General features: G+C 42.2%; 1 protein-coding gene across 1 annotated transcript; it reads left to right on the top strand.

Annotated features, from left to right (window-relative positions):
• Positions 1-12: 12 nt before the first annotated feature.
• On the top strand, positions 13-21,359 carry LOC105922367 (amphiphysin). The gene is made up of 10 exons (XM_036133017.1): positions 13-160; positions 11,492-11,572; positions 12,896-12,950; positions 13,056-13,150; positions 15,713-15,808; positions 15,874-15,981; positions 16,054-16,139; positions 19,886-19,961; positions 20,039-20,121; positions 21,170-21,359. Exons 1-10 carry the CDS (start codon positions 92-94, stop codon positions 21,342-21,344), a joined length of 924 nt encoding a protein of 307 aa, XP_035988910.1. The 5' UTR covers positions 13-91; the 3' UTR covers positions 21,345-21,359.
• The last annotated feature ends 1,488 nt before the right edge of the window (positions 21,360-22,847 follow it).

Genomic DNA, 22,847 nt, shown 5'->3' with positions numbered 1-22,847 from the left:
TAGCCGCCCAGACACGCCCCCTACACGTGTACGCGCACACGCGCCCTCCCCCTCCTGTCTCCTCTGTAATCCTCCGTCCTTTGCGGGCATCATGGCGGAAATTAAAACGGGAATCTTTGCGAAGAACGTGCAGAAACGGCTCAATCGCGCTCAGGAGAAGGTAAGGGCCGCTTGGTTCGGCTGCAGGTTCGGGCCAAGGTTCGGACGACTGCAGGTTCCGATACTGGAGGAGGATGTGCGGCTGCAGAGAGGCTGCAGGCCTCCGCAGCTTCCCCTCAGCTGATCTGTGCCCGTCACCAGGAATTTTATTTTGGGTTATTCTGTTATACTTTATCGATGGCCGTTTAGTTAGTTAGAGATATGATGACGTCGCTCTGTGTCTATTTAAATAATCGGAATATTTAGTAAAAAAAAAAAAAAAAAAAAAAAAAAAAAAAGACAGCCAAAGGAAGAAGCTCTGGCAGAGAGCGTTCTGATTGGCGGATTAATGCAGTCTTCACGTGACGTTTCAGCCGCGGAGGAAAACGCGTTTTGACGTAATTAGTTAACGTGAGCAGGTAGGGACGGTGCCTCAGACCTGAACGCTGTTTCTCCGTCAGCGAAGCCTTCATTCTGATTGGTGGCTTACCTGTGCGCAGGTGCGACAACCATTGACCTGTCCCTGGCGCTGGGTCTTTACAGGCAGAGATCAGCTGGTAGACCTGCAGGATGGGAGGTTCTGATGGGTTTCTGGTTGAACAGCACTGTGAGCAGAGAAGTCCTGTTGATGTCCCCCAGAGCACCAGCGCCTGAGAAGATGGACCCCTGCCCTCATATAAGACCCAATTTCCTCATGTGCTCACCGTTAATACTAACAGAACAGTTGGTTCTCCAGTCAGAGTAAAGAAACTCACTCTTTTCTAAACAGCAGGTTTAAAAATAACTAGCAACCGTTAAATAAAAAAGCAGCTTGAGTTAAAACGTTTAAAACAAGCTAAATGTTATTGAAAGTTAGGGGTGGCAGACGATCATATTGTTTTGGGTAGTTAGGGTCAGTTAACTGATGGTCATTTGAATGTTGGATTAAAGATAAAAGTTGAAATAATAAACAATGGAGATTGGAGAGCAGTAGGAGAACTCAGCAGAGAGAGAAATAGACCCTGATGTCCTCCAGCAGCCTAAGCCTATAGCAGCATAACTATAGAGGTAGCTCAGGGTAACATGAGCCACTCTGACTAGAAGCTTTGTCACAAAGGAAAGTTTTAAGCCTAAAATAACATATTTCAATCACTTAGACTTAGACAACTTTATTTGTCATTTTGTATGTACCAAGTGCATACAGAATTAAATTTTGTTGCATACAGTTTATAGGAGTATAGTCAGATTATGGCAACATTGTAATATAAAGTGCAGCAGTGATCAAAATGTTAACATATAACAGTGCAGGAGAAAAACAGTGTGCCGTCACATTATGCAGGAGCATTTACAATGTTGTTAATGTGCAAAATAATGGTGCAAAAAGGCATTTGTGCAAAAATGCGTTTCTGTTGTGTAAAGGGAAACTAAGAGTTCGGCAGCATTAGTAATGCCAGATAGAGATGTGGTGACGCAGATGTGCAAATGTACAGATGTTGTGCAGAGTCCAGTTTATAGTTCAACAGCAGTTCAACAGTCTGATGGCAGCAGGGAAAAAGCTTCTGCAGAACCTGGTGGTCCTGCAGCGGATGCTGTGGAACCTCTTCCCAGAGGGCAGCAGGGAGAACAGTCCATGGGGGGGGTGAGGGGTCCCTGATGATGTTACGGGACACACAGCGCAGAGATGAAATGTCCTTAATGGAGGGAAGAGGAGCCCCGATGATCCCTTCTGCTGTCCTCACCACTCTCCTCACGTTCTTCCAGTCGGAGGCACTGCAGCCTCCACACCACACAGAGAGACAGCTGGTCAGAATGCTCTCTATGGTGCTTCTGTAGAAGGTCGTGAGGATGGGCGGGGGCAGGTGGGCTCTCCTCATCCTCCTCAGGAAGTACAGTCGCTTCTGTGCCCTCTTCACCAGTGACGTGGTGTTCACAGACCAGCTGAGGTTGTCCGTGATGTGCACCCCCAGGAACTTGGTGCTGCTGACCACCTCCACAGCTGAGCTGTTGATGAGCAGTGGAGCGTGGTGAGGCCGGTTTTTCCTGAAGTCGACGATGATCTCCTTCGTCTTCTCCACCTTCAGGATCAGGCTGTTGTCTCTGCACCAGCTCACCAGCTGCTCCACCTCCTCTCTGTAGTCCTGGTCGTTGTCGTCTCTGATCAGGCCCACCACCGTTGTGTCGTCTGCAAACTTCACGATGTGATTGGTGGTGAACCTGGGGACGCAGTCATGTGTCATCAGGGTGAACAGCAGGGGGCTCAGGACGCAGCCCTGAGGGGAGCCCGTGCTGAGGGTGATGACATCAGAGCTGAGGGTGATGACATCAGAGGTGTTCTGATGACCCGGACTGACTGACAGGTCTGTTGGTGAGGAAGTCTAGCAGCCGGTTGAAGAGGTGTGCTGAAGTCCAGATGTTCCAGTTTTCCCACCAGATGCTGTGGGATGATGGTGTTAAACGCTGAAGTCCAGGAACAGCATCCACACGTGCGTGTTCTTCTCCTCCAGGTGTGTCAGGCTCAGGTGAAGAGCAGAGGAGATGCCGTCCTCAGTGGAGCGGTTCCTCTGGTAGGCAAACTGGAACGGGTCGAGTGTTGGGGGGAGACTGGAGACGATGTGTTCCTTTACCAGCCTTTCAAAGCACTTCATCATGATGGGAGTCAGTGCAACAGGCCGGTAGTCGTTGAAACAGGTGACTTGAGGTTTCTTTGGCACCGGAATGATGGAGGCAGACTTGAAGCATGCTGGCACTGTGGCTTGGTCCAGCGAGGTGTTAAAAATGTCTGTGAGGACACCAGCCAGCTGACCTGCACACTCCTTGAGGACCCGCCCAGGTATGTTGTCGGGGCCTGGGGCCTTCCGCGGGTTGACTCTCCTTAGAGTCTTCCACACGTCGGCGGTGTCAAGGCAGAGGACCTCCTCTTCCTGATGGGGAACAGCTTTCACTGCTGGAGTGCTGTTTAGTGCCTCAAACCTCCCAAAGAAGTTATTTAGTCCATTGAGGAAGTCAGCATCAACTTCACCCACCGGGGGGGGGGGGGGGGGGGGCGTGTTGTATTCAGTGATCGCCCGTATGCCTTTCCACATGCTCCTGGTGTTGCTGGCGTCATGGAAAAGCTCCTGGATTTTCTGACTGTGGTTCCGCTTTGCTAGCCTGATGGCACGGTTCAGGTTGACTCTCGTTGTCCTCAGAGCCTCCTTGTCTCCAGACTTGAAGGCTGAGTTCTGCTTTTAGCGCTTGACGGACCTCCTCAGTGATCCAGGGTCGTTGGTTGGCTCGGGTGATGATGGTCTTGGTGGTGCTGACGTCTTCAATGCATTTGTTGATGTAGGCTGACACAGTCATGGCGTACTCATCAACGTTGATCTTGTCCTCATAAGTTGCTGCAGCTTTGAACATGTTCCAGCCAGTGTGTGCAGATTGCAGCTCAGAGATTGTCTGATAGAGGACACTCATAGCCTCTTTAGTATTAGGAGGAACATAGACCGCTGTGATGGTAACAACAGTGAACTCTCTGGGCAGATTAAAAAGGTCTGCAGCTAATAATCAGGGTCTCGAGGTACGGAGAGCAAAAGCCATGTCTCTGTCAGGATGAGAGCGCAGCATTCTCTAAACTCCCTCTTTGCAGAGAGCTCGAGTTGTAAATGGTTTATTTTGTTATCCAGTGGGCAGACGTTGAAGAGCATGATGGATGGAAGCAGCGATCTAAAGGGGTTAGCCTTTAGCTTAGCTGCTAAGCTAAAGGCTAACCGCGTTTCTTCGGTCGACTGCACCACTTCCGCTTGGCCCTCCTCCGGCGTGAGCTGCTCGACGAGTCCGCCGCGTCACATGCCTCTGGGACTCGCTCCTGACTCCGACGCCGAGTAAACAATCGAGCGTAGTAGTGGTTACAAGTCCAAAAACACTAAATGACCGTAGCTCCAGCAGGCGCTGGCGGTCGTGTACTGATCGGCTAGGTAGTTGAGTAGTTTGTAGCATGTGTGCCGGCATTTGTTTTTGAAAATGTCCGCGAGTTAGTCTGAGCTGTACGCCAGCCGCTGCCACCAGGGCGCCACCAGAAGTTACCAACAACTCCTCTTTACTAGATTAGTGGAATTTACCTAAAACTACTAAACAAAATGAATATCATGAAAACTAATAGACAATGTACTTACAGAAGGACAAATACCAAATGATTCAGTGATCATAGAGTTCACTGAGGCTCTTTAAAGGAGCAATAAGTGAAATTCCACCACTAGGTGCGCTGTTGAGCCACGTCTGTAGACCCAAACAAGATGTGTGGGAAGCCACATTATCCTCACTTTGTCTCTTTCCTCATCTGACAACTCTTTATTTGTGGTGGTAATGGGTCCTGGTTGTCTGGGCTGAATGTGGCATTTTATGAGAAGCATCCCACTGCAGCCTGCGGGAAGGCGGGGCTTGATGTCAAGCCCCGCCTTCCCGCAGACTGCAGCAGGATGTACTTGCATTTTATGGGCAGGGAGGGGCTGAGCTCTGAGTAGGCGGAGCTTTGATCATGTGAGTGATTATAGGATCACCTGGCTGCTCACCTGATGAGTTTAGTCAGTGGGGAAGTCTACTTTTTGCAGTAAAGGTGCATAGCCACGTTATTTGACTTTTTTATTTATAGCAGCTCACTCTGGTTGCATACAAAGATTTTTTGAACGATTATCACGTCCTACTGGTGGATTAGTTATTTAGGAATTTTAAGCTTTGTTTTTGCTCAATGTGTTCGTAAATAAAGCCTTTCATTTTTAATTTACGAGTTTAACAGAAGAACATACTACGCATGCGCAGCAGGGGACAAACCAGGAAACAGCTAACGGCTATTAGCATCTCCCAGTGAAACAATGAAAAAAGGTCAAAGATCCAGGGAAAAAAAACATTAAAAATAAGTTATTCCAGGAGGGAAAAGCCTGGAATAACTTGTCTCTTAGCTCTGGGAATCCAGTCTGAACGTTGGTGTTTACTGAAGCTAAACCTGCCGAGGCTCAGATGTGACGCAGAGTTGATGACGTGAGGAAATGTTCTGATCTGAGGCTCTTAAAGCCTCATATTAAAGGTTTAATTAATTAATAACGATCTTTGATCACGCCGAACTGCTGCTTTACTGCCAGGCATCACAGAGGGTCAGGCTCGTTCCGCCATTATTTACAAGTGATTTATTAATTCAGTAAACCGGCATTATAATGTCACTATATGGCGCCACGTCTGTTTATATTTGCTAATCACGCCTGTGGGGGGGGGGGGGGGGGGGCTTTTTATCCACAAAAAGGACCATCAAACATTATCAGGGTGGAGGCTTGGTGTTTTATAACCTCATTTTATCAAAATCAAATGATTTCTTGTCTTTTATAAGCATATAATGTGGCAATGTACCTTTAAGTATCAGTCAACTGTTATTCTAATTTAACTTTATTCCAAATCTTTAATCAGATTTTAATCCACAGATTTTGAATGTGCACTGAAAGTGCATCTACATTTTTACAGGCCAATACTGCATGAGCTGGAGGATCTTTCATGATTAACAGTTCAATATCTTTCCACCTAGCATGGTATTTTGGTATCTGGGAAAAGATTTTTGTTTATAAAAAATCTATATTTTTTTCTGTTTCTTAAATATATATAAGAAGTTAATTTAATTTCTGATTTTCTTTATTCTTATCAGTAGATTAGAGCTTGATACTTTCTGTTGCACTTCAAGATATTCAAGTTCTTTTTCAGACTTTTAGTTGTCTCATTTTCTTAATATAGGCACACCAAGATATAATTCTTCCATGAATAACAGCTTTTACAACTTCAACCTTATCATTTTTTTCTATGAACTGGTTTATTTCCGGTCTTGTCCGAGTCCCAAACTGAGGATTGTTTAAAACAAAGATTAAGCCCTCTTGGTTCTCCATGTGATGCTCTTCCACCGTTTCTTCTTAAAGAGGTTTCCCGTGTTTCAGGCATTTCATTCTTGCCCTTTTTAATAGCGGTTTGTCATTTGGAGAAGTTCCTGCTCATTCTAAACATGCTGTGGTGTAACCCCTGATAAAGAAACCTAGTGTTGATCCTACTGTCCTGGGGAACTTTAGGACCATCTCCAAGCTTCCCCTGCTGTCAGAAATCTTGGAAAAAAATGTCTTCTTAGTTACCATCTTTCCTTGATGAAAATAATATAACGAAGGTGTTTAAGTTTGGTTTTAGAACGTTTTACAGCAGAGTCCGCCCTGCTGAGGTGTTTATAACTACTTTCTCCTGACGTCTGGTTCTGGTGGACCTGGTGGTTTTGGTTTTGCTGGACTTAACGGCTGCTTCTGATGCAGTGGATCACAGCGTTTTATTGTCACAGTACCAGGTAAGCATTGGTGGCTCTGGAGGGGTTTAGATCCTGGTTGACAGACATTTGCTGTAACATTGCAGGGTGTGAATACTTTCCTGCTCCACTCTCCTCAGGGATCAGCCTGAGGGCCTCTGCTTTCTTCTCGGTACCTCCTTCCCTTAGGGTCTATTTTTAGAAGACATGGCAGCTCCTTCCATTGCTTTGCTGATGTTTGCCAGATCTATACGCCTTTAAGGCCAGGAGAGGCTTTGTCCATCTCTGTTATTGTGTCTTGAGGTTATTAAAGCTGGGAAGGCCCTAAACTTCGTACATTTAATGAGAATAAGACTGAGGTTCTTGTTTTTGGTCCTAGTGGAAGATGTCAGAGCTCTCTGGTGGATCTTGACTCCCTGACAAAGTATATTTGGCCCAACGGTAACAAGTTTTGGTTTTAAGACAATGATTTTAACCTTGACAGTCATATAAAAGCCACAGCAAAGTTTAGTTTTTATCATTTGATAAAGCAAAAATAACAGCTACTCTTTCAAGGAAACAGTTGGAAACAGTAATGCACACTTTTATTTCATTGCGGTTGGATTACTGCAACTGCTGCAAAATGCTGCAGCGCATCTTTTAACTGGAACTCTGGAACAGGTCCTGGCTTCCCTTCATTGGCTCCCAGTGTATTTAAGATTTAATTTTAAAATCCTTTTGTTATTTTTTAAGTCTTACATAACTTGGCCCCGCCCTACCTGGTAGAGCTGCTCCACCAGTCCGCTGATCAGTTGCTCCTGGTGGTTCGCAGCTCAAAGCGGAAGCCTAGAGGAGACGGGGTCTTCTCATTGGCCTCTTTAAAACTCGTTTGAAAACTTACTTTTCCTTACTGGCCTTCAACCCAACTGAGATTCACCTGCACAGAGTAGTCCAGCTGCTTCCATCATTAAATCAATCATATTTCTATACAGAGTTAATGACATTATATGTTGTCATTACTACGTTATCTTTCCTTTGAGCAGGGCAGTCAACGGCGGCAAATCGCCGTCTATAGCAGCTCTTGCCGCCGCCTACGTTTCCCCGATTATACATCCCAAAAATCAGCTTAGCATCTGTCTCCACTGAGAGCAACATTAACGAGTGATTGGGTTCCTTGTTCCAACCGAGATGCTACTTTTCCCATCAAACCTCAGACCGCTGTTATGCCGAAAAGTGCAATAAAACCGTGAGAGCCGTCGTGAGTTTTGAAACTGCAAAGCTTTTTAAGCCGAAGATCAAACGTGCACAGCACCGCGTTCATAGAGCAGTGTGATGCATTCATGAGCGTCAGAAAGCTATGGTGCATTCAGGAGCATGGGACATTTCAAACTTACAAGGAAAGAGGCATAAAACGGAATAGAACTTAACTCATACAGTAATGTATTTATCCAGAAACAGTGTGGGCTTTCTTACAATACTGAATGCTCTATAATTGTATTTCTGATATTTTTTGATTATGCACATCTGTTAGCTTTTTATTCTGAAAAATCTACAATATTACATATAATAAAATATAATATTACAGCAGCAAATTAAAGTTTTTCAGGGGATGCATTTTGTGTTCGTCTCTAAAATCCTCGCCGATGATACGATATCGTGTGTGTGATGAGTGCAAGTGAAATTAAACTGAGATAAGAGATTTTGAAAAGAGCAATATGACTGAAATAAATTCAACATGTAAATTCAATTTCAAATTCCAACCCTGTATTTTTTTTTTTTTACTTTATTTATCAATTTTCACAGCATATTCTTTACAGCATTCGTGTTTTATACAGCGCTGTCTTACTTAACATATATAACCCTTACACAAAACACACATACCCAAAAAATAAAAAGTAAAAATTAAAAAATAAAGTAAAAACAATACAATAAATAGATAAATAATAAAGACAGACAAAAACACAAAAATGTGTTCATAGCTGACTAAAAGAATATAACAGTAGTTTAGTTATGATAAAATACTCATTTTAAATGTTTCCATGTATAGTAAAAATGGCTGCCAAGTTTTGAAAAATTTAGCAGTTGAACCTGCCAGTGTACACCTCATCTTTTCTAAATGTAAGAACCTCATGAGCTCTGAGAGCCACTGTTCATGTGTGGGTGGGGCCTTCTGTTTCCACCTCAACAGTATCAGGCGTCTCGCAATCAACGTAGCAAAAGCTATTGCATTTGAATTATATTTGGAGAGTAAACTATTGGGGGTTATGATTCCAAAAATTGCAGTTAGAGCAGAAGGTTCAAATGCAACATTGTATATTTCTGAGAATGTATTGAATATAGACAACCAATAGGTGTGAAGTTTTGAACATGCCCAGAAAGCGTGAATAAGGGAGCCGACCTCTGACCTGCATCGATTACATAAGGGATCAGTCCCTGGATAAAACTTAGCTAGCTTTTCATTAGAGAAATGCAACCGGTGCAAGACTTTGAACTGAAGGAGTCCATGTCTAGCGCATATTGAAGAAGAGTGAACCCTGTGAAGAATGGATTGCCAGAGCTCATCTGTTAATGTAATTGCAAGGTCTTTCTCCCAATGCGACTTAATAATAGAGAGAGGGAAGGAGATTGTAGATCTAGCAGTATGGTATAAATCTTTTTAATCGCCCCCCTTTGATGGATGTCTATACCTATGATTTTATCCAGAGCTGTTTCTTCAGGCAGTTCAGGAAATGTGGGATATCTATTTTTCACAAAATGCCGCAGTTGTAAATAGCGGAAAAAGTGTGTATGCGGAATATTAAACTGTTCCATGAGTTGTGTGAACGAAGCAAAAATCCCATCAATGAAAAGGTGTTTAACTTCACTGAGTCCATTTCTTTTCCAGCTTTTAAAGGCAGAATCAGACATAGAGGGGGGGAATATGTGATTTGAACAGATAGGAGTTTTAATTGACATAAAATGTTGTCCTAATTTTTTCCTGCACTGCACCCAGATTCTCAGGGAATTATATAGCAGAGGATTGCATTTATAGGTACAAAACTCTAACGGGAGAGCAGAGGTCAACAAAGCAGGTAAACTAGTCTGACCACAATAAGACGACTTAATTTGAAGCCAAGACGGGGTTTCTGTAGAAAAGTCACTCATCCAATATAGCATGTTTCGTATATTTGCTGCCCAGTAATAAGACTGAAAATTTGGCAAAGCTAAACCGCCTATAGGTCTAGGTCTCTGCATAAAATCTTTACGAATTCTGGGGGATTTGCTATTCCAAATAAAAGCTGAAACGTGTTTATCTAGTGTCACAAAGAATTCCTTTGGGATGTAACATGGAATACACTGAAATAAATAAAGGAACTTGGGCAGTATGTTCATTTTTATAGAGTTGACACGGCCCATTAACGATAGTGGCAGATCACTCCACCTCCGAAAATCTAGTTTAGTATGCTCAAGAAGTGGTATAAAATTTTTTTTAAAGAGATCTTTATATTTGCGAGTAACTTTGACCCCCAAATAGGTCACGTAATCCGATTTAACTTTAAAAGGGAACTTTACAAATGAAATATTCCTGGCTTTAGAGTCCAACCCTGTATTTTTATCATAAAAATTCGACTTTGTTTGTGAAGAAATGTTACGATCGTTTTTAGAACAGAACTGTGAATAATAATAATAAGATGAATAGACCTCCCCTAATCTGATCTGTTTTATGTGGTGCTAGTAATTCAAATTAAACAACTTTTATGCAAATGGCGATTACCTTACCTTGTTAAAACATGATGATAACATCATGTGAAAAAAGTATGTTTTAAGAATAATAATAAAAAACAAAAGTTGTTTTTGAAGAATTGATCATTCACATTTTTTGCCTTTTATTGAATTTGAAACATGAACTCTGACTCTATTGTTTAAATAATCACCTGTCTTGAAAGCTTCCAAAATACATCAGGGAGACTCTATTTTTCAAAATTCTCCCCTCCGGGGCTCGGGCACCGCCATTAGTGCCCCCCCCCCTCCTACCTGATAGTGTGCAGCCTGCTGCTGTAAAAAAGTTTGACTGCCCTGTTTGAGCACTATAGATTTCACTTCTTTATCAAATATTTCTGATATGTAGTTAAAAGATAGATTTTGTGATATTAGTGTTAAGACCCCTCTTCTTCGACCAGTTTTTTAACATGAATAATAAGCCCTGAGTATCCCATTTATTCATCTGTTTAATGTTTTGTTAAAAAAAGATGTCTCTTGTAGAAGGAGGGACAATGCACGTTTTCCCGCTTCATTTTTGTTAATATTTTATTTCTTTTGACTGGACTTCACATTGAGTGATATTATCTTAATGTCCTGCATGTCTGTACATATCTAAGCTGATAATCCAACAAATACCAACAAAACATTAAAATGCAGCAACAAATTATTAAAATGGAACGAATAAACCATTATAACAGCACTATTGTGAAAACCAAATATAACCGGTGTTTCCAAGGTAGAGGCTTGAAACAGGGGAACCAACCACCTGCACGATGTGCTCAGACCTCTGCAACTATCCTGAACATTTTATACGTATTAATGTATAAAGTAAATGTTTTTGATCCGTTTGTGCTGTAACCCTGCTGCAGATTGTGTGCAGTCACTACTTGCATAAGTCACCTGTTCCAAGGGTCAGCCTACATCTTTTGGCCTCTCAGAGGTGCAACACATATCTGGTTCTCAGTGCTTAAAACAACCCAGCTTATGTAAAGGTGTGTAACTCCTGGCTCTAAGCATGCTGGGAAAGAGACAAGAGACTAATTAAAGACAGCAGAAAAACAAAAAGTGGTCAGTATATCCTCCAGGTCCAGAGATGTAAGGATGACATGAATCACTTGGAGAACGTCTCTAGTCCAATTATTCACAACGCTCTGGGAAAGGATTCTTCAGAGTCCTAGAACCTGCTTAAAGGGGATTTAAAGAACAGGTCCTGGTCAAAGAAGCTACACTAAAGGAATGAAATCCAGAATTAGTGACTAAGAAATGTTTTAGATGTTCTAGTTCTTAAACCAAACCTTTTAACTGCCTCATTTATTGTAAAATCATCTTCAAGTTACAATCTGATTCATTTCTCAGGTTCTGCAAAAACTGGGGAAAGCAGACGAGACCAAAGATGAGCAGTTTGAACAAGTGGTTATTAACTTCAAGAGACAAGAGGTGAGATATATTTGTTCTTCTGCTATCTTTTTAAATAATGAACCTGTTCACACAAAAACTTGTTCATTCTATAAATTGCTCTGAATAGAACCGGATAAGCTAATTGACTGCTTGGGTACAAAGGTCCCTATATGAGTTTCCTGGTCTGCCAGAGTCAGACTGAGTCTCAGTCCTTATAGAGTCAGGACTCTGCAGCCAAAGTGTGTCAGCGGTCGCCATGATCAGGGCCGTCTGGGGTTAGGCTTAGCAGTCAGCTACCAAGTAGGGAGGAAAGGAGCCTGGACGCTTCCTCCTGTGGATAGTTTAGCCTGGGAACCCTGTGACGTCCTTTACTGGCGCTAAGGAGCTAGAAGGCATCCCACAATCCTTTGCGTGACATGATGAATAAGCACAGCCCCTCATGGATGTCCTGAGTAAAGGGAGCGGTACTTTGTAGTTAATTTTCAGAAGGCTGTAGGCCCAGTCTTGACTCCATCATCCATGTTTCCGTCACCAAATAAAGGAAGTCTGACATCAGCACAGCGGTCAGAAGCTCCGTTCTTCGCTACGACAGAATTCTGTTGACCCATAAATGGTCAAGGAACAGGAGCCAGATTCAGGAAAGTTTCTGTTTTCTGCCCGCCAGGGTCCGTACTCACAAAGAAGCCTCAGACTGAAATTAGCTCTTAGTGACGTCATTGAAGGAAAAATCTTAGAATTTGGAAAATTCTAAGATTTCTCCTCTGTGAGATAAAAGTTATCCTCAAAGCATCTCAGGCTTTCAGAGAGCTGCTGGTGATAAATGTTAGGAGTGGAGACGAGGGTCTGAAGCAGGAAGATGGAGGAAACAGAGAGAGCTGATTGGCTGGAAACAGAGAGAGCTGATTGGCTGATTCTCCAGCTGAACATGGAGGAAATCAGCACATAAACTTATTCAACAATCAGACAAATATTATTATTATTATGATGTAGATAAGATAAACTTTATCGTCTCCATAGAGGGAAATTAATTAGTTTAAACGCTCTGTGACAGGTTAAAGGCTCGGCTCTAGTAACATAATTTTATTTATGATAAATAAATAATGGGAAAAATATTAAATTATCCTGTGTACAAAGTGAGGAAATGTACAAATAATATAATACAGAGCAATGTACAGTATATTTTATTGAGTCTAACTGCTACTTGTACAGCGCTTTAACCAGTCCAACGACCCCAAAGCGCTTTACACTCCAGTCATTCACCTTTTAACACAGTAATCATGTTAGTCTTGACTTCATCACGGTCTGCAGCTTCCCATCAGGAGTTCCTTCACTCTGTAGTCTGATTGGTCTGTTTTCTGTCAGTCTGAAGGTGCTCGGCTGCAGAGGGAGATGAAGGCCTACATGGCTGCCATCAAAGGTGACAAACTGATCAATTCTCTTGTTATTTTTACTCAAGTTTTTATTTGACGTTTACATTAAACAACATCTGGGTCTCAGGTTGTCTTCCTTGTTTTTCTCGCAGGGATGCAGCAGGCATCCATCAACCTGACGCAGTCTCTGCATGAAGTCTATGAACCGGACTGGCATGGCAAAGATGACATTGTGACCATTGGGAAGGTTGGTCTGCCGCATACGTCTGACTTAAATTATGAAGAGTTCCAGTTAAGGCTTGTTTTAAAAAACAGTTGGAATAAAATCTAGAAGAATTGAAACAAAATAAAAAATGGGAATTGGAAACTAAAAGCAAATATTAATGATTTTAAAAACAGCTGGACTACAAATATATGTTTATATATACTGAATATGTTTCAGTAAAACAGTTTAACTAGAACATTTAAAGGCAATCCTAAACAAATGTGTTTTAATCTTAATTAAAATAAACTCTTTCAGCACTTTTGCAGTTTTCTGGGAGTTTGTTCCAGATCAGTGGAGCATAGGAACTAAATGCTGCTTCTCCATGTCTGGTTCTGGTTCTGGTTCTGGTTCTGCAGAGCAGGCTGGAGCCAGAAGACCTGAGTGGTCTGGAGGGTTGATGCCCTGATAACAAGTCTGTGATGGATTTAGGTGCTAATTCAGGGATTTATAGACTAACAGAAGGATTTTAAAGTCTATTCTCTGAGATCCAGGGAGACCTGAGTGAAGTTGGCCCCCCCACCCTCTTCAAGTCAGACAAAGTTGGTGTCAAACGTTTGTGCAGCAAAAACTTTCGTTTGTGCCGCTATAATGTTTTCCAGGTTAAAATTAAATTATTTATATTCATTGGTTAGCAACTTGTAATTTATATGAAGTTCACAGTTTCAGCATGAACAGATGTTCATGACCTCTACAAACTATTAATATCATTAAAATGATACCAGTACCAAAATTTTATATATTTTAAAATATGCTTAAAAAAAAAAAAAAAAAATAAATAAATAAATAAATAAATAAATATATATATATATATATATATATATATATATATATATATATATATATATATATATATATATATATATATATATATATATCTCCCTTTTAGTTAGACCAACAAAAAGCTCACCTGACATCAGACGTCTCTTTCTTCAGGATGTCCTACTTTCGCTGCGATCAGACTCAGTTTCCAGGCCGATTGAACACATCCACTCTTCAATGACTTTGCCAATTGTCTATTTTAAAATACCTCTCCTCTTGCAGAATCCTTCTTGGTAAAAAAGCATAAAGTGCCTCGATCTCCGTTTCTCCATCATACTTTCTTCAAATGTCCATGAAATGTGATGTCATGTCACAAATTATCTCGTTATAATGAGAAACTTTCTCATTCTTACGAGACAACTTCTCGTTTTAACGATATACTGCTCCTGAATTTATTTATCACCTCTGGCAGTTAAACATTTCTGTACAATGCTGAGCCTTCTGTACACATCAACAATAATTTATTCATATTTTTGCATGCTGTGCATGCACACATACCATACCATCTTTATTTATCAAGCGTTTAAACAGCCAACAGCTGAACAAAGTGCTATGCAACGCTACATGCTAAAACACATCCATTAAAAAAACCGGGGCTAAAAAATAAAGCATAAACACACTTAAAAGAAACAATAAAACTGATTTAAAACCAAAAACTAAGTCTTGCTAGTGGTAAAAGCCAAAGAGTAATAGTGGAATTTAAGACATGTTTTAATGGTGTGCAGCGGCGGTTATTCTATAGCTGAGGACCAATAACAGACAAGGCCCCGCCCCCTCTGACCTTCCCCAAAGACAATTAGTGTTGCGTAGATGAAAATATGCAGAACAGGTGATGCTATTGATGTGAACGATAGAGTACTATCGAGGATGACGCCTAGACTCTAACCTGAGGTGGTGGGGGGGGGGAAATGGTCAGCTTTGGGTTACATAGATCTGCTTCCTGCGTGGAGGATCTCGGTTTTATCACTGTTCAGTTAATGGAAGGTAAAGTGAACCATGAATTTATGTCAGACAGGCAGGAGGTGAAGGAGGAGGTGGGAGTGAGCCAGATTTCTTCAGTGGAGGAGTGATAATGGCAGTTTTAAAGCGAGTAGAATTTGTTCCAGTTATGACTGGAAGGAGAGCTTCAAGGCAGGTTTGACGAGGCTGATGGCACTGGATCAAGCATGCAGGTGGAAGACTCAGATTTACAGATGATTTCAGAGATTCTAGAGATGCTTGGAAGTTGAAAAATGGAAAATGGCTGAGAGAGAGGCAGAATTTCCCAAGGGAGGAGAGGTGACATGTTGACCTGAACTGTTGGAGGGGTTAGACCAGAGCAACAGATTAAATCCAGGGTGTGACCCTCGTCTCTGGAGAGGGAAATGGTATTGTTGTCCACATGTATGTTGATGGCTTTTGTAGACCATCCTTGAAGTATTGCAGATGTCTGGAGGGAGAGAGATCCAGAGGTTGGGAGCAGAGTCGATCAGTACGACTGAAGAAGTCTATTGGAGAAGAGACGAAACGTTTTGACTAGAAAAACCCATCAAGAGGACCTCCTCCATTTTAATATTTTCTGTATTGTGTTTGATGTCAGCATCAGAGCCTAAACATGTTTGGAGGGGCATTATGTTTTCACCTTCTTTGCAGAGTATATATTTCAACTGTCATAGACTTTGCTGCAATCTAGAGATCTCTGCAAACATTGGAACCAACTGATTGGTGTCAACATCTCAACTTTAGGACTGTGATGCATTATGGGAAGACTTCCATAACAAACTGGTGGACTCAACTCTGCTGAACCTGGATGGATACCTGCAACAGTTCCCGGATCTAAAGGTAAGAACAACTTGTTTGCAAGCATAGAGTAGATATACAGACATAATGTGACACTGTGGCTTCAGATGCGTGTGGCCAAAAGAAGTCGGAAACTCATTGACTACGACAGCGCACGTCATCAACTGGAATCTTTGCAAGTGACTGGGATGAAGAATGACAGGAAGGTTATGAAGGTGAGTCTGAGCTGATGGAGTGAGGATGTAAAGGAGATGAAGGTGCCTAACTGTATTTCATAAACACTGCAGGCAGAAGATGAGCTTAAAAAGGCCCAGAAAGTGTTTGATGAGTTGAATATCGGCCTGCAAGACGAGCTGCCGACTCTTTGGGATCGGTGAGTCAGACCAACGCAGCGGTTGAAGCGGTGCCTGGTTGTCAGGTTGTAGAAACAGCTGAGGGTTGGATCCATCCTTAAGGCCAAACAGCAGGAAGGCCAAACAGCAGGATGTCTGCTAGTAAAGCATCTGCATCACAACAATCTTAGCATCTACTTGCATGATTCACCTGGAGCCATTTAGATTACCTTGATTTTGATCATTGTTGATGAGCTCCAAGTCTTTGAGGTTGGAAGGGCACCTGACTATCACCCTAATCGTTAGCTCCATCCGAATACCCTTAACAACAGCTCCTAGCTCCTAGACCATTCAATTTCTGACTCAAAATAATCACAAACACCTACGATTTCATAATTCCCTGTTAAAGCAATTACAGTTACACTAACCTTTAATAAAACACTAGGAAACACAACTCGCTACTCAATAGAATATGCAAAAAGAAATAAATGAAAGTAAAGTAAATCAAAATGGATTACTTGAGAGGTAGCAATGCTTAATAGATTCACAGTTGGTAGGGAATCTCATTGACATCAACATTAAGCATCACAATCAACATGTCAGCACTTTAAGGTAACAGCATTGAAAGACATGGGCTAAATAGGTCTGAGGTAGCAAAGCTGGCGTACCGAATCAGACCTGAAGCCAAGATGGAGAACGCTTCTTGCACAACTAGCCGCTAGCAATCATGCACAGTTAGCTTCTAACTCCTTCTAATACTGGTAGCACTCGGCTAACGACAGCTAACTAGTGTTATTTCACAACAGCCCACGGCTAACCGCTTCAGGATGCTCGGTGCCCTACCCAAGATGGCGACTATGATGACATATGACCTCAGAGAGAGAGAGAGAGAGAGAGAGAGAGAGAGAGAGAGAGAGAGAGAGAGAGAGAGAGAAACTGAAAATCTCCAATGTGAGATCAATGATGTTTTATTATTATCTACAAAACCAAACACAGCAATAATCACTTATAATGCACACCTTAGAAATATTCAGCACAGTTAAGCAAACTCCCTTTGGAGTCATTAAGCATTATTTCCTAATAGGTTCTGCCCAGGCGTCACTATATGGGAGGAAAAAGGAGCAAAAAGAAATCCTTTACCTGCCGTTGCTCCGGTGAGGACATTTCTGTCACGAAACTTTGTCTGTGTCTCCGGGCGGAGAGTGACAGCTGCAGTCTGACACGTCAGAAAATCACATTGTCTGATTTTTAAAGAATTTATTTGTAAAATATGGTGGAGAATAAGTATTTGGTCAGCTACAAACAAGCAAGATTTCTGGCTCTCACCTGTAACTTCTTCTGATAGAGGCTCCTCTGTCCTCCACTCATTACCTGTATTAATGGCACCTGTTTGAACCCGCTATTAGTATAAAAGACACCTGTCCACAACCTCAAACAGTCTCACTCTAAACTCCACCATGGCCAAAACTAGAGAGCTGTCACAGGACACCCAGAACAAAATGATAGACCTGCACCAGGCTGGGAAGAATCTGCAGTAGGTAAAGAGCTTGGTGTGAAGAAATAAACTGTGGGATCAATTATTAGAAAATGGAAGACATACAGGACCACTGATAGTCTCCTTCTATATGGGGCTCCACACAAGATCTCACCCCGTGGGGTCAAAATGATCACAAGAACGGTGAGCAAACATCCCAGAACCACACGGGGGAACCTAGTGACTGACCTGCAGAGGGCTGGGACCAAAGTAACAAAGGCTACCATCAGTAACTCTACACCACCAGGGACTCATCCTGCAGTGCCAGACGTGTCCCCCTGCTATGGCCAGGACATGTCAAGGTCCGTCTCATGTTTGCTAGAGAGCATCTGGATGATCCAGAAGATGACTGGGAGAATATCATAAGGTCAGATGAAACCAAAATAGAACTTTTAGGTAAAAACTTTACTCGTCGTGTTTGGAGGAGAGAGAACGCTGAGTTGCATCCAAAGAACACCAAACCTACTGTGAAGCATGGAGGTGGAAACATCATGATGCGTTGAGGCTGTTTTTCTGCTAAAGGACCAGGACGACTGATCCGTGTAAAGGAGAGAATAAATGGGGTCATGTATTGTCAAATGTTGAGAGAAAACCTCCTTCCATCAGCAAATGAAGATGAAACGTGGCTGGGTCTTTCAGCATGACAATGATCCCAAACACATCGCCCGGGTAATGAAGGAGTGGCTTCCTAAGAAACATTTCAAGGTCCTGGAGTGGCCTAGCTAGTCTCCAGATCTCAACCCCATAGAGAATCTCTGGAGGGAGTTGAAAGTCCTCCATGCAGATCTCCTCTAGAACATCACCGCTCTAGAGGAGATCTGCATGGAGGAACGGGCCAAAATAGCAGCAACAGTGTGAGAAGACTTACAGAAAACGTTTGATCTCTGTCATTGCCAACAAAGTTTATATAACAAAGTATTGAGATGAACTTTTGTTATTGACCAAATACTTATTCTCCACCATATTTTGCAAATAAATTCTTTAAAAATCAGACAATGTAATTTTGTGGATTTTTTTCTCCTTTTGTCTCTCATAGTTGAGGTATATCTATGATGAAAATTACACGCCTCTCTCATCTTTTTAAGTGGGACAACTTGCACAATTGGTGGCTGACTAAATGCTTTTTTGCCCCACTGTATAACCGGCTAATGAGTCCTGACTCTTTAGGGTATTTGGATGGAGCCAGACTCTTTATCAGATTAAAGTCTGAAAACATCTGGAGTCTGAAGAAACATGTTGGTCAAATTAAAACATCAATTCAAAGCTACATCTGGGAGTGGGCTTTGGTTTATCCACTTTATTCTTCAATCCCATAATGATTTGCAACTTGCTGACTTGGATTTTTGAATTTAAGCAAACAACCTCGCAGAAAGATTCTGGTCAGGTTTCAAAGCCAGGACCTTCTTGAAGCAGGGCAGCAGTGCTACCAGGTGTCTGATCATGCAACAATTTTGTGATTAAGAGAATACCGTTAATATGATTCATCTGTCATGACATTTCAGTCTGAAAAAGAGAATTTAATCTTCAGAAAGACAGATTTCTATAAGTTTCAGACTGATGGAAGTAATAAATCAGTTAATAAGAAACACCTTGATCCAGTCCATGGGTCGTGTGTAATCTTTAATAGGGAGGCATGTATCAGTTTATCTAAATTTCTCTACTTGGATCATAAAAGGATGGAAGTACGTGGACATTTCTGAAAGCTAAAATAAGACCTGATCTGCTCTCAGCAGAGTAAGTCACGTTCTTCTTCTCTGGTTACCACCCAAGCACCATGTAGACGGAGGACTTTCCTCCTTTGTGGGCTCTTATTGTGACCTGAGAAGAACATGACCTGTAACTGCAATTTATGCATGAATTTATTTTTTTGAAGATTGGAGTGCGTTAACTTGGTTGGGACACAGAAGGGGGTGCGTGGCTAAAAACGTTTGGGAAGCGCTACTATGGATCATTATGAACCACCTTACCTGCAGTGATGCAGGAAGTAGAAACAGAACAGGTCCTACAGCGCCACCACCAGGAGGAAGGCGGATATAGATTTTTCTAGTTATCTTGCTTGACTTGTCTTGGAAAATTTAGCCTCCTTTCAAGCTGCATTTCTGTGTGATTATTAATGATTTTCTTACTGGAGGAAACTAAACTGGGTTTCTGCTCACAGGTGTAAATGCATCTGCAGCACCTTTCAGTTTAAAATGGCACTGAATAGTTTCATATAGCCAGTTAAAATCTAAAGTTCCCTTTTCATGTCTCCAGCCGAGTAGGTTTCTACATCAGCACCTTTAAGATTGTGACAAGTCTGGAGGCAAAGTTTCACAGAGAGATTTCACTGGTGAGTGCATTTCCCCATCAAAAGCCCTAACCTGAATGATGTCTAGAGAGCCGGAGCTGATGTTCTTCTCCTTCCAGGTGTGCCGGGAGCTTTATGAAGTCATGACCAAATTAAGAGAACAGCACTCAGACAAAATCTTCACCATCCAAGGAGCTCCCAGGTAATTCTCCCCACCCAGCTGACTGCTCTGTGACCAAGAACATGTTCCCACACCTGCTCTAACATGTGTGTAAAAAGTCAAAGGATGCTGATGTGTAAACAGAAAGCGCTGAATGATTGTCCACTGACTGTAAATATGGCTTAGGCTTTCATTCAGAGCTATGGACTTCAAAGCACAATGTTGGTAAACTGGAGAGAAAAAGGCCTTTTACACATCTGGAGGAACTCTGCTTATTCCGCTGGTTGTATAGTAAGACCCTTGGCAAAGCTAGAACCGTGTATTTTCCATCATTAATAAAGGAGAACCAGGAGAACCCTAGGATTCGGGACTGAGCTACTGCAGCCAAGAACTCAGTTGTCTTCCTCTTGACTTTCTGTGTTTGACTGTGTCTCTCCTTGATGATGCAACAGAAGGATCTATTCCTGCCACCAACTAGTAGTGTGCTGCTGTCCTCCAGGATTAGCTGATCAAACCAGGCCCCTCTTTGAAGAATGTTGGTACTCCTCACCCTATCTCTAAGGGAGAGCCCAGACACACTATGGAGAAAACTCATTTCAGCCGCTTGTATCCGGGATCTCGTTCTTTCGGTCACGACCCAAAGCTAGTGACCATAGATGAGGGTAGGAACGTAGATCGACCGGTAAATCGAGAGCTTCGCCTTTTGGCTCAGCTCTCTCTTCACCACAACGGATCGGTACAGCGCCCGCTTCACAGCAGACGCTGCACCAATCCGCCTGTCCATCTCCATCTTCCCCAACAGTTCCCTGTTTAGATGAACTTGATAATCCTTAGAGCCATTCTGGGTTCAGGTATTAAATGAATCCTGGACCAGCTGAATGTTCATTGGTCATATTCAGTGTTGATGTGACTTTTTGAGCTGGCTTCGCTGAGTGATCGGGATTCTCTTGATGGTCCAAGGTTTGTTCTAAAGAAATACTTCACATGTGAAAAAACAGTTTTTCTTGTATAATAGAAATATAAGATAAGAAATAGGAGTGAAGATGCGTTTGTGTTCAGCCAATCAGAAGCTCCCTTTATTTTTCCTCAGTGATTCTGGACCACTGCGCCTTGCTAGGACCCCATCACCACCGGATGATGAGACTCCACCAGAGAGTCCGGATGCCAGCTCCAATCACATGCTCCGCCCAATTTCACCTGGACCTCCTCGGCCAAAGTCTCCAGTTCAGGTAATGCCAGTCCAGGTTCAGCACAGCTGGATCTGAACTGACACATCTGGCCTGGCAGTACCCAGAGAGTATCACTGTGTAGAGCAGGGGTCACTGATTAAAAGTCAGCAAGGTCCGAATAAAAACCACCAGTAAAGGTCAGGAGACATTTTTAATTATTTTCAGTTAATTAAAACAACATTTAACACGGAAATAAAATCCAGGTTTCTATACTTCTGTGCCTTAACTTTAAAACAACATGAAAATAGAACTTTAAGCACAAAACCCTTTTTCCATATTAAAATCTAAAGTGCTTTTTCAAATGGAGAACAATAATCCTTAACAGTTTGGTATAGACGATTTCCTGGCTTTCACATCTTTATCAAAACACCTGAACTGTTTCTATGGCTTAATGAGAGGAGTGGGCTTTAGGCTGCCCTGCAAGGACTCTAAAGCAGGTGGTGAATGGCGACAAAGTCATTCTCAGGCACATTCAAAGTGCTCATCCATGAGCCTGGATCAATGTTTAGTTTTGATTATGTTCATGGAGGAGCAGTAGGCTGAGCCAAACTCAAAATATGCAGAATTGGAAAGGCTGTCTCTGAGACTGTTTGGGTCCAGAAAGATGTCGCATCACACACTCCAACCTGTCCTTTTAGCGCCACATGGGACTGAAGATCTGCACTTCCAGTTGAAAAGAGCCTGTATTTGAATATCTGAATATGTGCAGTTTTCTTTGGCATGCCCGGACAGCCGTCCTCAGATCTCAGACTGAATTGTCTTTGCCTTGTAGCTGTGAATTCAGTTGATTTAAGTAAGATGTCATGTCAACCATCTTCTCTGTATTATTTAGAAATGAAAGAAATTGTGTTGCCTTTTGGCTCTTCAACTGTCCCAAGGAAGTTTGAATTTCTTTTCTAATGGACCAAAAGCGCTCCAGAACTCTTCCCTTACTCAGCAACCTAACATTGGTGTGCAGAAAGAGGTCATCTGCGTTTGCTTCAACTTTGAGGAGCTCTCTGAGCAGACGATGTTGCAGAGCAGAAGATCCCTGGAGAAAGTTAATGATTCTCATTATTGTGTTTATCACAGGGTTTATACAGGAATGAGTAACTCTAATTTAATGCTTTTTAATGCGGACGTGACTGCGTTGGTTACAGAAAAGTAACTTGACAATGCTGACTGAAAATAAGTGGCAATGCGCCGTATACCCGCGTACATCCTGGACTACACTGTCCGACTTCATGAAGCATTGACTCTCATTGTGCAAAGCTGATTTTTTTTTTATAAACACGGCAAAATCCTTCGTCATCTTTACCGTCGACAGGCTGCAGCCATGTCCCCCAATTCCTCATTTCCATCCACTTTTGTTGAAATTAGCATTTTCCCCATTCTCTAGCTCTTTCTCCGCCTCGAGCTTCTTTTCCGAACATTGTAAGAACAAACGGCTTTACGATGAACCGGGAGCAGTTCAGCGTGTTTGGTTCAGCACAAACACGCTGAATCAGTTATATCTGAGATAATATATCTGACGAAACTGTTTTTATGAACGTATTTTTT

The sequence above is a fragment of the Fundulus heteroclitus genome, unplaced genomic scaffold, assembly GCF_011125445.2.
Source record: "Fundulus heteroclitus isolate FHET01 unplaced genomic scaffold, MU-UCD_Fhet_4.1 scaffold_56, whole genome shotgun sequence".
In the NCBI taxonomy this organism is placed as follows: domain Eukaryota; kingdom Metazoa; phylum Chordata; class Actinopteri; order Cyprinodontiformes; family Fundulidae; genus Fundulus; species Fundulus heteroclitus.
The sequence above is the reverse complement of the archived record's forward strand: the minus strand, read 5'-3'. Positions and strand labels throughout refer to the sequence as shown.

Excerpts from the sequence above, each read along its gene's own strand:
- LOC105922367 (XM_036133017.1), top strand. The coding sequence starts at position 92 with ATGGCGGAAATTAAAACGGGAATCTTTGCGAAGAACGTGCAGAAACGG. Across the intron at positions 11,573-12,895 it reads TTAACTTCAAGAGACAAGAG|TCTGAAGGTGCTCGGCTGCA; the intron begins GTGAGATATATT and ends GTTTTCTGTCAG. Across the intron at positions 20,122-21,169 it reads ACCATCCAAGGAGCTCCCAG|TGATTCTGGACCACTGCGCC; the intron begins GTAATTCTCCCC and ends ATTTTTCCTCAG.